The 14,806-nt window shown below is 51.5% G+C and overlaps 2 protein-coding genes across 5 annotated transcripts in view; one reads left to right on the top strand and one right to left on the bottom strand.

Moving 5' to 3' along the window:
* The window catches only part of LOC119954944 (sulfotransferase 1C2-like), a 143,751-nt gene that overhangs the window by 27,619 nt on the left and 101,326 nt on the right, over positions 1-14,806 (bottom strand). The gene's annotated exons all lie outside the window — the stretch shown is intronic.
* Positions 3,086-14,806, top strand: part of LOC119954928 (sulfotransferase 1C2-like) — a 16,055-nt gene continuing 4,334 nt past the window's right edge. The window contains exons 1-6 of one of the 4 annotated variants that reach the window (XM_038780643.1): positions 3,086-3,292; positions 5,881-6,065; positions 7,660-7,785; positions 8,510-8,607; positions 8,988-9,114; positions 10,021-10,115. In XM_038780643.1, the coding sequence (XP_038636571.1) occupies positions 5,897-6,065; positions 7,660-7,785; positions 8,510-8,607; positions 8,988-9,114; positions 10,021-10,115 (615 nt within the window). In that variant the 5' untranslated portion in view covers positions 3,086-3,292; positions 5,881-5,896. Of the gene's footprint in view, positions 3,293-4,485; positions 4,689-5,770; positions 6,066-7,659; positions 7,786-8,509; positions 8,608-8,987; positions 9,115-10,020; positions 10,116-13,152; positions 13,335-14,806 lie in introns of those variants that run through there. The other 3 variants (XM_038780644.1, XM_038780645.1, XM_038780642.1) reach the window with 3 other exon arrangements.

Genomic DNA, 14,806 nt, shown 5'->3' with positions numbered 1-14,806 from the left:
AGAGTGGACTGAGAGACACCAGTCAATGAACAGATATCTCCCTGAGAGAGAGTGGACTGAGAGACACAAGTTAGTGTGCAGATATCTCCCTGAGAGAGAGTGGGGACTGAGAGACACCAGTGAGTTTAGAGATATCTCCCTGAGAAAGATAGGGGGATGAGAGACACCAGTCAGTGTACAGATATCTCCCTGAGAGAGGGGACTGCGAGACACCAGTCAGTGTGCAGATATCTCCCTGAGAGAGGGGGGACTGAGAGACACCAGTCAGTGTACAGATATCTCCCTGACAGAGAGGGGACTGAGAGACACCTGTCACTGTACAGATATCTCCCTCAGAGAGAGGGGACTGAGAGACACCAGTCAGTGTACAGATATCTCCCGGACAGAGAGAGGACTGAGAGACACCTGTCACTGTACAGATATCTCCCTGAGAGAGAGGGGACTGAGAGACACCAGGCAGTGTACAGATGTCTCACTGAGTGAGAGGGGACCGAGAGACACCAGTCAGTGTACAGATATCTCACTGAGAGAGAGAGGACACTGAGAGACACCAGTCAGTGTACAGATATCTCCCTGAGAGAGAGAGGGGACTGAGAGACACCAGTCAGTGTACAGATATCTCCCTGAGAGAGAGGGGGGACTGAGAGACCCCAGTCAGTGTACAGATATCTCCCTGAGAGAGAGAGAGGGGGGGACTGAGAGACCCCAGTCAGTGTACAGATATCTCCCTGAGAGAGAGAGAGAGGGGACTGAGAGACACCAGTCAGTGTACAGATATCTCCTGGGGATAGAGTGGAGGGCTCTGAGGGGACCTGGGGGAGACATTAATTGCCTCTGTGCTTCTGCTGCTCCCAGGCACCTACTTTGCCCTCCCAAGCTCCCTCACCCAGGCCCCCTCACATCCTTCAAATGTCCCAAGCGGAAATAAGTGTCACTGGGGCCTTACCCCTTTTTGGCAGTTTTGACAAAACCTCCTGACTTTCGTGCTCTATTTTCGAAATCCCATCAAACCCTGAGATATCCGTAAGATTATCGTTCCAGCCACGGTTTGATCAGGCTATCACAGCCAACTCGGTTATTCATGTTATTAGTAATAAATCCCTGTTCCTTTGTAGCTGGAGCTGTGCAACGTCCAGATGGCAGTTTCCAAAATGGCTGAAGCTCTCAAGCACCGCAAACAACAATCCTATTGACAGATGAGAATGTCTTGAATTAGCTGTGACATATTCTATCGGGGTATCACTCCATTTCATCCCAACTTTAACAATGGCAAAACCTTCCAGTGAAAGTTCAGCATCAAAAGTCGACTGGAAAAGTTGACTTTTTCCTTTGAGTGATAGTTATTTTGCCGTCTTGATTTATAACGAGAACCACCCTGAGATCGACATGGACGGAGCATGTACGAGGGAATTACTCCAGACGCTGGAAGTCTGAAATATCCACGGCAGCTCCCCGGAAATCCCAGCGGGCCAGGCAGCATCTGTGGAGAGGGAGACAGAGAGTCAACATTTCTGGTCTATGATCTGTGTTTGGACTGGCGGGGGTGGGGGGCGCGGGGGAAGGGGGTGAGAGACAGGCGTCACTGAGCGCGGTTTCTCCCCCCACAGAGGCGGACAGACGTGCTGAGTATTTCCCACACTTCCCGTCGCAATTGGGGCTAAATTGACGCTTTCCTCCCGCCTGCCGTGAAGCAGTCGGACATCCTGCCAGCGTCTCGTTCCCCTTCAGCGGGAAACCCCAACCAGCCGTCAACTCAAATCTGGTTTGCAGCAACCTTAAATATCAAGTTCAACACAATAATGGTCAGGTTTGATGACAAGGAACCACTCGTTGACCAAAAAATGTAATCAACGTTGAAGCAATAAATTGATAATTTAAAAAATACAGATTAATACAGCGGATCACGAAAAAGTGTCAACCAGCGGAGCGAAAAGATTAAAACCTTTTTTTATCTTTTCATTCCTGGAGCAGAGGTAGAGCGAGACAGACCGGGATCTGAAATCTGGTTTCCAGGCAGAGGGACGAAACCGAAGTTTGGGTTAACGCTGACCGATCTTGTGTTTGTCTTTGATGGTGCAGATTCTGATCTGCTCTCAGTGTTATCCTTGTGAAAGTGGGGTTCAGAAGCAGTTGGTGTTTCAGCCTGTGTTATCCTCCCGTCCTCTGTGGGTGCGAGTCGGGTTTCTGGGCAGGGAGGAGGAGAAGGAGGATGTAAGTGTGTGTGTGTGTGTGTGTCCCACGTCGAGCAGCCTGTGCACACTTATGTGGGCATCCAGTTCATTCTCAGGTTCGAAGCAGGACTCAGGCAAGGAGGGATTGGCTGGAAAGCCCAAAATAGGGCTGACTGGAGGCAAATCTGTAAATGTAGGCTCCACCCCCAAGGCCTCATTATCAGCCAATTAGGAAACAGTATTCATGTTCTGCAGCCATCTCGGCTTCTTTGAACCTGGCTCCACGCGATATCCCACAGCCACATCGGAACGACCCGAACCTCAGGAGCACCACAAACAACCTTCCCATGCACAATGCAAATATCCTGAACAAGACGTTCCACCTTCCACTGAGATATTATTCCAGGTTTGTCTGTCAAGTCTGAAAATGGGCAACATCTTCCAGTTATAAAGAGCCCCAGGCCAGGACACAATGGAAATAAAGAGTTCTTTCCTCATTATATTGAGTACACAGAGCTGAGGGACGTCTGCTGCTGGACTGACTGAATAAAGGAAGGTAGTTACTTAGAGCTTTGCCTCTTTGACTTGAGGATCTGACGCTGCTGTGTACTGGAGATAATGGCGTTACCATAACTCCCACTGCAGACCTCCCTTCTGCCCCTCGAGACAGTCAGGCGGCTGGGGCAAGGACACGGCCTGACCATGAAGTTCCCCCATCATTCCTCTCTCTCCAGTGCGCCTCCTTCAACCGCCCAGATTTCTCGAGCTGCTTTCACGTGTTTCTTCACAGTGATTCCTTCGATAAAGCACCAATGTCTCTCTTACCTCGGCGTCGACAACGCTGCCACCACGGTATATAATTGGGTCCTTTTATCTTGGGGTCTCGGGGTGGGGCAGACTGCAGACATATTGGGGAATCTGTTGAACACTTGTTTATTAGAACTACATCAGAACAGGTTACAGATTAGGCCTGGAGCTCTGACCTCACCCAAATTCTCCCCAAGAGTCTAACACACGACTGCCTTGGGCAGAGCCACATCATCAGCTACTTCATATATTTGCACATCCCATCCAATAAACCTGGAGGACATCAACCATTGGAGACTTGGAGAGAAAACAAGGTAACAGCAGGAGCTCTTTCTCTAGTCCCTACCCCGCTCTCTCTCTCTGTCTCCACATCGCTCTCTCTCTGTCTCCACATCGCTCTCTGTCTACATCGCTCTCTCACTGTTAACATCGCTGTCTCTCTCTCTCTGTCTCTACATCGCTCTCTCTCTCTGTCCCTACCCTGCTGTCTCTCTGTCTCTACATCGCTCTCCCTCTCTCTGTCTCTACATCGCTGTCTCTCTCTCTGTCTCTACATCGCTCTCTCACTGTGTCTACATCGCTGTCTCTCTCTGTCTCTACATCGCTCTCTCACCGTGTCTACATCGCTCTCTCTCTCTCTGTCTCTACATCGCTCTCTCACTGTGTCTACATCGCTGTCTCTCTCTGTCTCTACATCGCTCTCTCACTGTGTCTACATCGCTGTCTCTCTCTCTCTGTCTCTACATCGCTCTCTCTCTCTGTCCCTACCCTGCTGTCTCTCTGTCTCTACATCGCTCTCTCACTGTGTCTACATCACTCTCTCTCTCTCTGTCTCCACATCGCTCTCTCACTGTGTCTACATCGCTGTCTCTCTCTCTGTCTCTACATCGCTCTCTCTCTCTGTCCCTACCCTGCTCTCTTTCTCTCTTTTCTCTCTCTGTCTATTTCTCTCTGTCTGTCTTTTTCTCTCTCTGTCTGTCTCTTTCGCTCTGTCTGTCTCTCTCTCAGTCTCTTTCTCTGTCTGTCTCTGTCTCTTTCTTTCTCTCTCGCAGTCTCTATCTGTCTCTCACAATCTCTCTTTCACTCTATCCCTACCCCGCTCTCTCTCTCTCTGTCTCTACATCACTGTCTCTCCATCTCTCTCTCTGTCGTTCTCTGTTGCTCTGTGTCTCTCTCTCTTTTCTCTCTCTGTCTGTCTCTGTCTCTTTCTTTCTTTCTCTCAGTCTCTATCTCTCACAATCTCTCTTTCACTCTGTCTGTCTCTCTGTCTCTTTCAGTCTCTATCTGTCTCTATCTGTGTCTCACAATGTCTCTTTTGCTCTGTCTCTCTCTCTCTCACAGTCTCTATCTGTCTCTCACAATGTCTCTTTCGCTCTGTCTCTCTCTCTCTCACAGTCTCTATCTGTCTCTTGCAATCTCTCTTTCGCTCTGTCTGTCTCTCTCTGTCTCTTTCTGTGCCTCTCATTCTGGTCTCTGTGTCTTTTCACAGTAACTTCATTTGAAGCCTACTTGTGACGATAAGCGATTTTCATTTCTCTCTCTCTATCTCTGAACCGGGCCCCTTGCCCAGAGAGAAGGCGAAGGAATGAAACCAAACTGGTTCCAGTCCTGTCAACACTTGCAATCTGTCTCCTCGATTGGTGACAAACTCCTCCTCAAAGTTAAACCCAATTCACAGCTCAAAGATTAAACTGACTGAGATTCAATAAGGTAAGAACATAGATCATAGAGAAATACAGCACAGAACAGGCCCTTCGGCCCACAATGTTGTGCCAAACTTTTGTCCTAGGTTAATCATAGATCATAGAATTTTGGACACTAAGGGCAATTTATCATGGCCAATCCACCCAACCTGCACATCTTTGGACTGTGGGAGGAAACCGGAGCACCCGGAGGAAACCCACAGCAGTCACGGGGAGGATGTGCAGACTCCACACAGACAGTGACCCAGCCGGGAATCGAACCTGGGACCCTGGAGCTGTGAAGCAATTGTGCTATCCACAATGCTACTGTGCTGCCCTTAAGAACAAATTAATCTACACTCCATTATTCTACCCTAATCCATGTACCTATCCAATAGCCGCTTGAAGGTCCCTAACGTTTCCGACTCAACTACTTCCACAGACAGTGCATTCCATGCCCCCACTACTCTCTGGGTAAAGAACCTACCTCTGACATCCCCCCTATATCTTCCATCATTTACCTTAAATTTATGGCCCCTTTTAATGGTTTGTTCTACCTGGGGAAAAAGTCTCTGACTGTCTACTCTATCTATTCCCCTGATCATCTTAATAACCTCTATCAAGTCGCCCCTCATCCTTCTCCGTTCTAATGAGAAAAGGCCTAGCACCCTCAACCTTTCCTCGTAAGACCTACTCTCCATTCCAGGCAGCATCCTGGTAAATCTCCTTTGCACCTTTTCCAAAGCTTCCACATCTTTCCTAAAATGAGGTGACCAGAACTGCACACACTACTCCAAATGTGGCCTTACGAAGGTTTTGTACAGCTGCATCATCACCTCACGGCTCTTAAATTCAATCCCTCTGCTAATGAACACACTAACACACCATAGGCCTTCTTCACAGCTCTATCCACTTGAGTGGCAACTTTCAAAGATCTATGAACATAGACCCCAAGATCTCTCTGCTACTCTACATTGCCAAGAACCCTACCGTTAATCCTGTATTCCGCATTCAGATTTGTCCTTCCAAAATGGACAACCTCACACTTTTCAGGGTTAAACTCCATCTGCCACTTCTCAGCCCAGCTCTGCATCCGATCGATGTCTCTTTGCAGCCGACAACAGCCCTCCTCACTATCCACAACTCCACCAATCTTCGTATCATCTGCAAATTTACTGACCAACCCTCATCCTGAATGAATTGACCATGGTGCTGCCCAGTTTCAGGATCCTGGAGATGGAGCTGGACTTTCATCCGGAGCTGCGAGACTTGACAATCAGGAAGACGCAGCTCAAACTGCTGGAAGATGTCCCCTTAGCCGACTGGGTGGCTGATAACTGGGAGATGGTGAAAAACTTCCAGGCCAAGCCCGATGACCTGCTCATCGCCACCTACCCCAAATCAGGTGAGTGGAGAACAGGCCTCACGGTGGGGGGAGAGGGCCCAGGCCTCACGGTGGGGAGAGAGGCACAGTCACACAGTGGATGGAAAGTGCCCAGGCCTCACTGTGCAGGACGAGGGCCCAGGCCTCTGTGCAGGTTGAGGGCCCAGGCCTCATTGTGGAGGATGAGGGCCCAGGCCTCACTGTGGAGGATGAGGGCCCAGGCCTTACTGTGCAGGATGTGGGCCCAGGCCTCACTGTGCAGGATGAGGGCCCAGGCCTCACTGTGCTGGGCGAGGGCCCAGACCTCACTGTGCAGGACGAGGGCCAAGACCTCACTGTGCAGGATGAGGGCCCAGGTCTCACTGTGCAGGACGAGGGCCCAGGCCTCTGTGCAGGATGAGGGCCCAGGCCTCACTGTGCAGGATGTGGGCCCAGGCCTCATTGTGCAGGATGAGGGCCCAGGCCTCTGTGCAGGATGAGGGCCCAGGGATCACTGTGCAGGATGAGGGCTCAGGCCTCTGTGCAGGATGAGGGCCGAGGCCTCACTGTGCAGGATGAGGGCCCAGGCCTCACTGTGCAGGATGAGGGCCCAGGCCTCACTGTGCAGGATGAGGGCCCAGGCCTCATGGTGGAGTGGTGGCCCAGGCCTCATGGTGGAAGCTAAGGGCCCAGGCCTGACGGTGGGTTGGGAGAGTCCAGGCATTACGATGGGGGACACCATTTGAGGAGGGCTGCTGGAATCTGTGTGAATTTGATTCTCTTGACCACTCATGGGGATGTTTAAAGTCTCTGTGTGTCTCTCACTCTAACTCTGTTCCTCCATCTCCCTGACATTCTCTCCCACTCTCTCTGTTCCCCTCTCACTCTCTCTGTTCCCATCTCACTTTCACATGTCTCTGTTCCTCTCTCTCTCTGTCACACTCTCTCACACTCTCTCTGTTCCTCTCTCTCTCACACTCTCTCTGTTCCTCTCTCTCTGTCACACTCTCTCTCTCACTCTCTGTTCCTCTCTCTCTCTCTGTCACACTCTCTCTCTCACTCTCTCTGTTCCTCTCTCTCTCTCTCACACTCTCTCTGTTCCTCTCTCTCTGTCACACTCTCTCTCTCACTCTCTGTTCCTCTCTCTCTCTCTGTCACACTCTCTCTCACACTCTCTCTGTTTCTCTCTCTCTCTGTCACACTCTCTCACACTCTCTCTGTTCCTCTCTCTCTCTGTCACACTCTCTCTCACTCTCTCTGTTCCTCTCTCTCTCTGTCACACTCTCTCTGTTCCTCTCTCTCTCTCTCACTCTCTCTGTTCCTCTCTCTCTCTCTCACACTCTCTCACACTCTCTCTGTTCCTCTCTCACTGTCACATGTCTCTGTTCCTCTCTCTCTCTGTCACACTCTCTCACACTCTCTGTTCCTCTCTCTCTCTGTCACACTGTCACACTCTCTCTGTTCCTCTCTCTCTCTGTCACACTCTCTCTGTTCCTCTCTCTCTCTGTCACATTCTCTCTCACACTCTCTTTGTTCGTCTCTCTCTGTCTCTCTCTGTCTCTCTCTCTCTCTCTCTCTCTCTCTGTCTCTCTCTCTTTCTCTCCCTCTCTCTCACTCTCTCTCCCTCTCTCCACAGGGACAACATGGATGCAGGAAATTGTGGATCTGATCAATCAGAACGGTGATGTGAAGATGTGTAAACGAGCTCCCGTCTATGAACGAATCCCCTTCCTTGAATTATTTGAGGATGAGGGGCCTCCTGGTGAGACCCTTTATCGGGGAGGTGGGGAGGTGGGGGGGTGGGGGTGGGGGGGGGGGGGGGGGGGTGGGGGTGGGGTGGTGGGGGTGGGGGGGGGGTGGGGGGGGTGGGGGTGGGGGGGGCGGGTGGGGGGGGGGTGGGGGGGTTGGGCTGTAAAAGTTGGGAAGTTTTGCTCCAACTGTTGGTGTTTCTGCAGCTGGAGTACTGCGTATGGTTTGGGTCTCCTTACTCACGGAGGGAGAGACTGGTGTCGGAGGCAGTTCAGAGGAGGTTCCCCGGGGTGATGCCTGGGATGGGGGGAGGGGGTATTTGTCTTGTGAGGTTTGGGCAGGTTGGGGTGACACACCCATTGGAGTTTAGAAGAATGAGAGGGGGGGGGGGCTCGACACGGCGAATGCTGAGAGGATGTTTCCCCCCGTACCCCGGGGAGAGTCGGTGCCCATGGGGGGGGACCCGTACCCCGGGGAGAGTCGGTGCCCGTGGGGAGGGACCCGTACCCCGGGGAGAGTCGGTGCCCGTGGGGGGAGGGACCCATACCCCGGGGAGAGTCGGTGCCCGTGGGGAGGGGGACCCGTACCCCGGGGAGAGTCGGTGCCCGTGTGGAGGGACCCGTACCCCGGGGAGAGTCGGTGCCCGTGGGGGGGGGGACCCATACCCCGGGGAGAGTCGAGTGTACAATGTGAGCAGGATTATTTGAGCGGAATGCTGTAACATCTCCATCTCGCAGGTATTGAACTGATTGAGAAAATGGCGTCTCCGAGGGTGATTAAAACTCACCTCCCGATCCAACTGGTTCCCAAATCCTTCTGGGAGCAGGAGTGTAAGGTAGGGACCCGGGACACATCCCTCCCCTCCCCCCCCCCCATCACCCCCATCTACCCCGTAAACCCCTCATCCCTCACCCTGTTCAACACTCCCTCACCCCCTCCCTCACTCCCCCTCCCTCAGTCTCCAAACTGTGGGACTCCCTCACTCCCCCCTCCCTCAGTCTCCAAACTGTGGGACTCCCTCACCCCTCCCTCCCTCAGTCTCCAAACTGTGGGACTCCCTCACTCCCCCCTCCCTCAGTCTCCAAACTGTGAGACTCCCTCACCTCCCCCCTCCCTCAGTCTCCAAACTGTGGGACTCCCTCACTCCCCCCTCACTCAGACAGGTCAGAGGGAAGAGTGAGGACTCCCTAATGGATTTGTGTTTCCTCTTCCCAGACCATAGTCGTCGCTCGAAATGCTAAAGATAATCTTGTGTCGTATTTCCATTTCCATCGGATGGAAAACACAATGCCGGAACCGGGAGACTGGCTGGAATTCTTCCAAAAATTCCTGCACGGACAAGGTGGGTTTCCTCCGCACATCAACTGTAATGATGTGTATATATGTAGACAGCGAAAAGGGTTAATTATTACATCTCAGTGTAACACTGCCCACTAGAGGGCAGCATTGCATCGCACTATCAATAACAACACTGAGAGGATCTCGGTCTCTGCCAACCAGGAGCGACGAGATTGAGTGTGATAGATCCTTCACAACATAGTTTAGCATGTTTAGTTTCAATTAGTTAATACTTTAATATAAATTACTTGATTGCTAGTTATAGTTCAGTGCAGTGTGCAAACTCAATATTAATCAATTGTTACGCAATAAATGAGTTTGCTTTAAGTTGAAGACTGATGGATTGTTCACAGTCACACCACCAGACCATTCCCAATCAGGAGCAAAGTGTAAAGAGATAGATTACCCAAAGGTTAATATATCATCAACAATCCTTAACCGAGCATCAAACACTCCCAGGAAATGAAAAATGAAATGAAAATCGCTTATTGTCATGAGTAGGCTTCAATGAAGTTAGTGCGAAAAGCTCCTAGTCGCCACATTCTGCCACCTGTTCGGGGAGGCTGGTACGGAAATTGAACCGTGCTGCTGGCCTGCCTTGGCCTGCTTTAAAAGCCAGCGAATTAGCCCAGTGCTAAACCAGCCCCAGGTACAGGTACAACACGGGGTTAGATACAGAGTAAAGCTCCCTCCACACTGTCCCCATCAAACATTCCCAGGACAGGTACAGCACGGGGTTAGATACAGAGTAAAGCTCCTTCTACACTGTCCCCATCAAACACTCCCAGGACAGGTGCAGCACGGTGTTAGATACAGAGTAAAGCTCCCTCTACACTGTCCCTGTTCTTGTCTTTGGGAACAGGGAGAATCTCGATGGGATCTTACTGTGCCTGTTCTTGCTCTGTTTCAGTGAGCTGGGGTTCCTGGTACGACCATGTGAAGGGATGGTGGGAAGCGAAGATCAAACATCGGATTCTCTTCCTCTTCTTTGAGGATATAAAGGAGGTAACGGCCGTGGGAGGGACTGAGTGTGGAGGAGGATGAGTGTCCGAGGGTGTAATATTGTGTGAGGGAGGCGGGTGGGGAGAGAGAGAGAGACACACAGAAACAGCGAGAGATAGAGACAGCGAGAGATAGTGGCAGCGGGAGCGAGAGGCAGCGGGAGATAGAGACAGCAAGAGATAGAGACAGGGAGAGATAGAGACAGGGAGAGATAGAGACAGGGAGAGATAGAGACAGGGAGAGATAGAGACAGCAAGAGAGATAGAGGCAGCAAGAGATAGAGACAGGGAGAGATAGAGACAGGGAGAGATAGAGACAGGGAGAGATAGAGACAGGGAGAGATAGAGACAGGGAGAGATAGAGACAGGGAGAGATAGAGGCAGCGGGAGATAGAGGCAGCGGCATATAGAGGCAGCAGGAGATAGAGACAGCGAGAGATAGAGGCAGCGGGAGCTAGAGGCAGCGGGAGATAGAGACAGCAAGAGATAGAGACAGGGAGAGATAGAGACAGGGAGAGATAGAGACAGGGAGAGATAGAGACAGCGAGAGATAGAGACAGCGAGAGATAGAGACAGCGAGAGCAAGAGTGAGACGAGACAAGATAGACAAAGAGAGAGAGGAAGTCAGCGTGAGAGATGAGACAGCTGTCATAATATTCACCCACGCACATCATGGTGTAAGAGCAGGCAGTGACAGACACCCAGGTGAGCCAATCAACATACAGGAAAGAACACAACCAATCACCTGACAGAACACCAGAGGGGGGCTTCCACCTACAAAACACATGAGACATCAGCACTCCACCTCTTTCCACTGGTGACAGCTGTAGTGACAGTCAGGGTGTACAAATCATTCAACATCTTCTACACCTGGTTCAGAGCTAGCCTGGTCTAGATATTTAGTGTTAGTTTACTGAGAGTAGCAGAGAGTCAACCCACAGGCAGCTGTGTGCTTCGTTACTGAAGTTCAATAAATCTTATTGAACCAACGCCCACGTTTAGTGTCTACTTGACAGGTAACTGCATCGTGTTGCAGTCCGTGTTACCCGAAGCTGAACAGCACGACAACAGAGAGAGAGGTATTGTTAAGGTACTGTTGTACCCCCCTCCCTGCTGCCTGTCTTCTGGTTAAGCTGCTACAGCCTCACTACACCATCTGGGTTTTCTGTTTTATAGATTTTGGGCAGAGTTGGAATGCCGATCGTGATAGACCAGGCCGAGACATCCCCTTCCGATTCTGAGGCAGAACCAGTGATGATGATTTGATAGACTTGGCAAGCAGCCAATCAGGAAATGTACAATTTACTATTGAGGTCTGTGATTGGTGGGGGCCAGACAGAAAGTTCCAGAAGGAAGGTGGATCTTGTGAAGAGTGCCAGATTGTTTAGGGTGTGCGCTGTGAAGATATCCAGGCACCAGGCAGCTTTGAATCTCTCTCTCTCTGCCTGCTGATTTAGAGAGCTTTCTACAACCTCCAGTTTCTGATTGGATACATGATCAGGAGATCGCTGAGTACAAAGAGTACATCGGCAGCAAAGAACAATCTCATAATTATTAATCCTGTTTCAGTTTAAACCTTTCCCCCCCATTCCCGCCGTGTGTGTCTGTCTTGTGTGTGTATGGGTGGAGGATGGGACGTGGATTTGAGATTAGGCCGATTGTTAGACCATTGTTCTGTTATTACTTTTCATATATTCATCTTTTCCTCTTGTTATTAATAAATAGTTTTTTAATGTTTTTACTTATAAATCTGGAGTCTGCATCTGATTGCAGACGTCTCGGGCAAGAATCTCGAAAAGTTATTCAGAATTATTGGTTAATTCACTGATTTTGCGACCCCGGGGTGGAGGGAGCTGGAACTGACCCACACGCTCGTACAGGGTCTCGTGACGAGAGAGAGAGACACACACAGAGAGACAGTGAGAGAGAGAGACAGTGAGAGAGAGACGGTGAAAGAGAGAGAGAGAGACACACAGAGAGACAGTGAGAGAGAGAGACAGTGAGAGAGAGAGATGGTGAGAGAGAGAGATGGTGAAAGAGAGAGAGAGACACACACAGAGAGACAGTGAGAGAGAGAGACAGAGAGAGAGAGATGGTGAAAGAGAGAGAGAGACACACACAGAGAGACAGAGAGAGAGAGACAGTGAGAGAGAGACAGACAGACATAGAGAGAGAGAGACAGACAGAGAGGGAGGGAGAGAGAGAGACAGACAGACAGAGAAAGTCACACAGTGTGAGAGAGAGAGACAGACAGAGACAGGGAGAGCGGGATAGAGAGAGAGAGAGAGAGAGTGACAGAGAGAGAGAGAAAGAGAGAGAGGCAGAGAGGCAGAGGCAGAGAGGGAGAGACAGAGAGACAGCGAGAGAGAGAGAGAGACAGAGAGAAACATGAAATTGTTCAGGGTGAGAGTTCAGTGCATCACTCACTGACCTCTGACCCCTGGACTGGGTGATCAGCACCTCTCACTGAGCTGGGTGTGGATGGTCAGTTCCTCTCCCCTTGAGCCTACACTCATTTGGACAGTCAGCGTCTCCCTCACTGACATCTGACCCCTGGTCCGGGTGGTCAGTCGCTTTCCCCTTGACCCTTGACCCCGGTCACGTTTCCTCCGTCCCCGTGTCTCACTGACCCCAGGTCTGGTTTCTCTGTCCTCCCGTCTCACTGACCCCTGACCCTGGGTCTGGTTTCTCGGTCCTCCCGTCTCACTGACCCCGGGTCTGGTTCCTCCGTCCCCCTGTCTCACTGACCCCTGACCCTGGGTCTGGTTTCTCGGTCCTCCCGTCTCACTGACCCCGGGTCTGGTTTCCTCCGTCCCCCTGTCTCACTGACCCCTGACCCTGGGTCTGGTTTTCTCGGTCCTCCTGTCTCACTGACCCCTGACCCTGGGTCTGGTTTCTCGGTCCTCCCATCTCACTGACCCCTGGGTCTTGTTTCTCGGTCCCCCTGTCTCACTGACCCCTGACCCCAGGCCTGGTTTCTCGGTCCCCCTTGTCTCACTGACCCATGAGGTCTCTAACTCCGGTCCATTCCCACCCTATAGAATCCAAGACGGGAGATTCTGAAGGTGGCTGAGTTCATGGAGAAGGTTCTGGAAGAGGACGTCATTGAGAAGATCGTTCACCTTTCCTCCTTCAAGGTCATGAAGGACAATCCGATGGCCAATTACACCACCCTCCCCGAAACACATCATGAATCAGAACATCTCCAGGTTCATGCGCAAAGGTAGGTTCCAAGGGTCAAGGGTGAGAGAGCGGGGTGATCGGGATTGACCTTTCACCCTCTGGGGCCCTGTACCCTGACCTCCCCTGGGCCCAGCCTTTCCGGGTAGGCCGGATTGGGCCTCCCCTGAACCAACCCCATGAACGGCCTCCATTCTGGGCTGGGAGAGACGATCCAGCCATTGAAAAGGGTCAATGTAGAGCATGCGGGGCGGGGCGGCTCCCTGAGACCCTGTCTCCCTCTCCTCACACACACACACACACCAGGAAAGGCTCAAGCTGTAAGTCCCACCTTTGTACTAAATCATTCACGGGATGTGGGGCATCGCTGGCGGTTAATAAATCATTGATAGCTTTAGCTACAAGTGTTCTGGAACAAGAATATTACACTGGCAACTGGAGAGGGTCCCATCACACTCCTGACTTGTGTCCTTGTAGATGGTGGACAGGCTTTGGGGGGAGTCAGGAGGTGAGTTACTCTCCGCAGGATTCCCAGCCTCTGACCTGCTCTGGGAGCCGCAGTGTTTATATGGCTGGGTCCAGTTCAGTTTCTGATCAATGGTCACCCCCAGGATGTTGATGGGGGAATTCAGCGATGGGAATGCCTTCAAATATCAAGGGGCGATGATGATGTGTCCTTGGACCCAACCACCTAAAGCTGTTTCATCAATGACCTTCCCTCCATCGTAAGGTCCGAAGTGGGGATGTTCGCTGCTGACTGCACAATGTTCAGCCCCATTCACAACTCCTCAGACACTGAAGCCGTCCATGTCCAAAATCCATCTCCCCTTGACATTCAATGACATCACCATCGCTGAATCCCCCACTGTCAACATCCTGGGGGGCTACCATTGGCCAGAGACACTGCAGGAAGTTGCCAAGCCTCCGTCAACAGGGGGCAAGGGGAATGTGGATCCCAGGGAGGGAATGGATGGGAAGAGGAAAATCCAAACACATCAGCACGGGAATGACACCCAAATATATTGACACACTCTCTCTCCACTCTCTCTCTCCCTCTCTCTTTCCCACTCTCTCCCTCTCTCTTTCCCTCTCTCTTTCCCTCTCTCTTTCCCTCTCTCTCCCTCTCTCTTTCCCACTCTCAATCTCTCTCCCTCTCTCTTTCCCTCTCTCTCCCACTCTCTTTCCCACTCTCTCCTTCTCTCTTTCCCACTCTCTCCCTCTCTCTTTCCCACTCTCCCTCTCTCTTTCCCACTCTCCCTCTCTCTTTCCCACTCTCTCTCTCTCCCTCACTCTCTCCCTCTCTCTTTCCCACTCTCTCTCTCTCTGTCCTTCTCTCTTTCCCACTCTCTCTCTCTCTCTTTCCCACTCTCTCTCTCTCTTTCCCACTTTCACTCTCTCTCCCTCTCTCTCTCCCTCTCTCTTTCCCACTCTCTCCCTCTCTCTTCCCAATCTCTCTCTCTCTCTCTCTCCCTCACTCTCTCCCTCCTCTCTTTCCCACTCTCACCCTCTCTCTCT

Source organism: Scyliorhinus canicula, chromosome 20 (genome assembly GCF_902713615.1).
Source record: "Scyliorhinus canicula chromosome 20, sScyCan1.1, whole genome shotgun sequence".
NCBI lineage: Eukaryota > Metazoa > Chordata > Chondrichthyes > Carcharhiniformes > Scyliorhinidae > Scyliorhinus > Scyliorhinus canicula.
The sequence above is the reverse complement of the archived record's forward strand: the minus strand, read 5'-3'. Positions and strand labels throughout refer to the sequence as shown.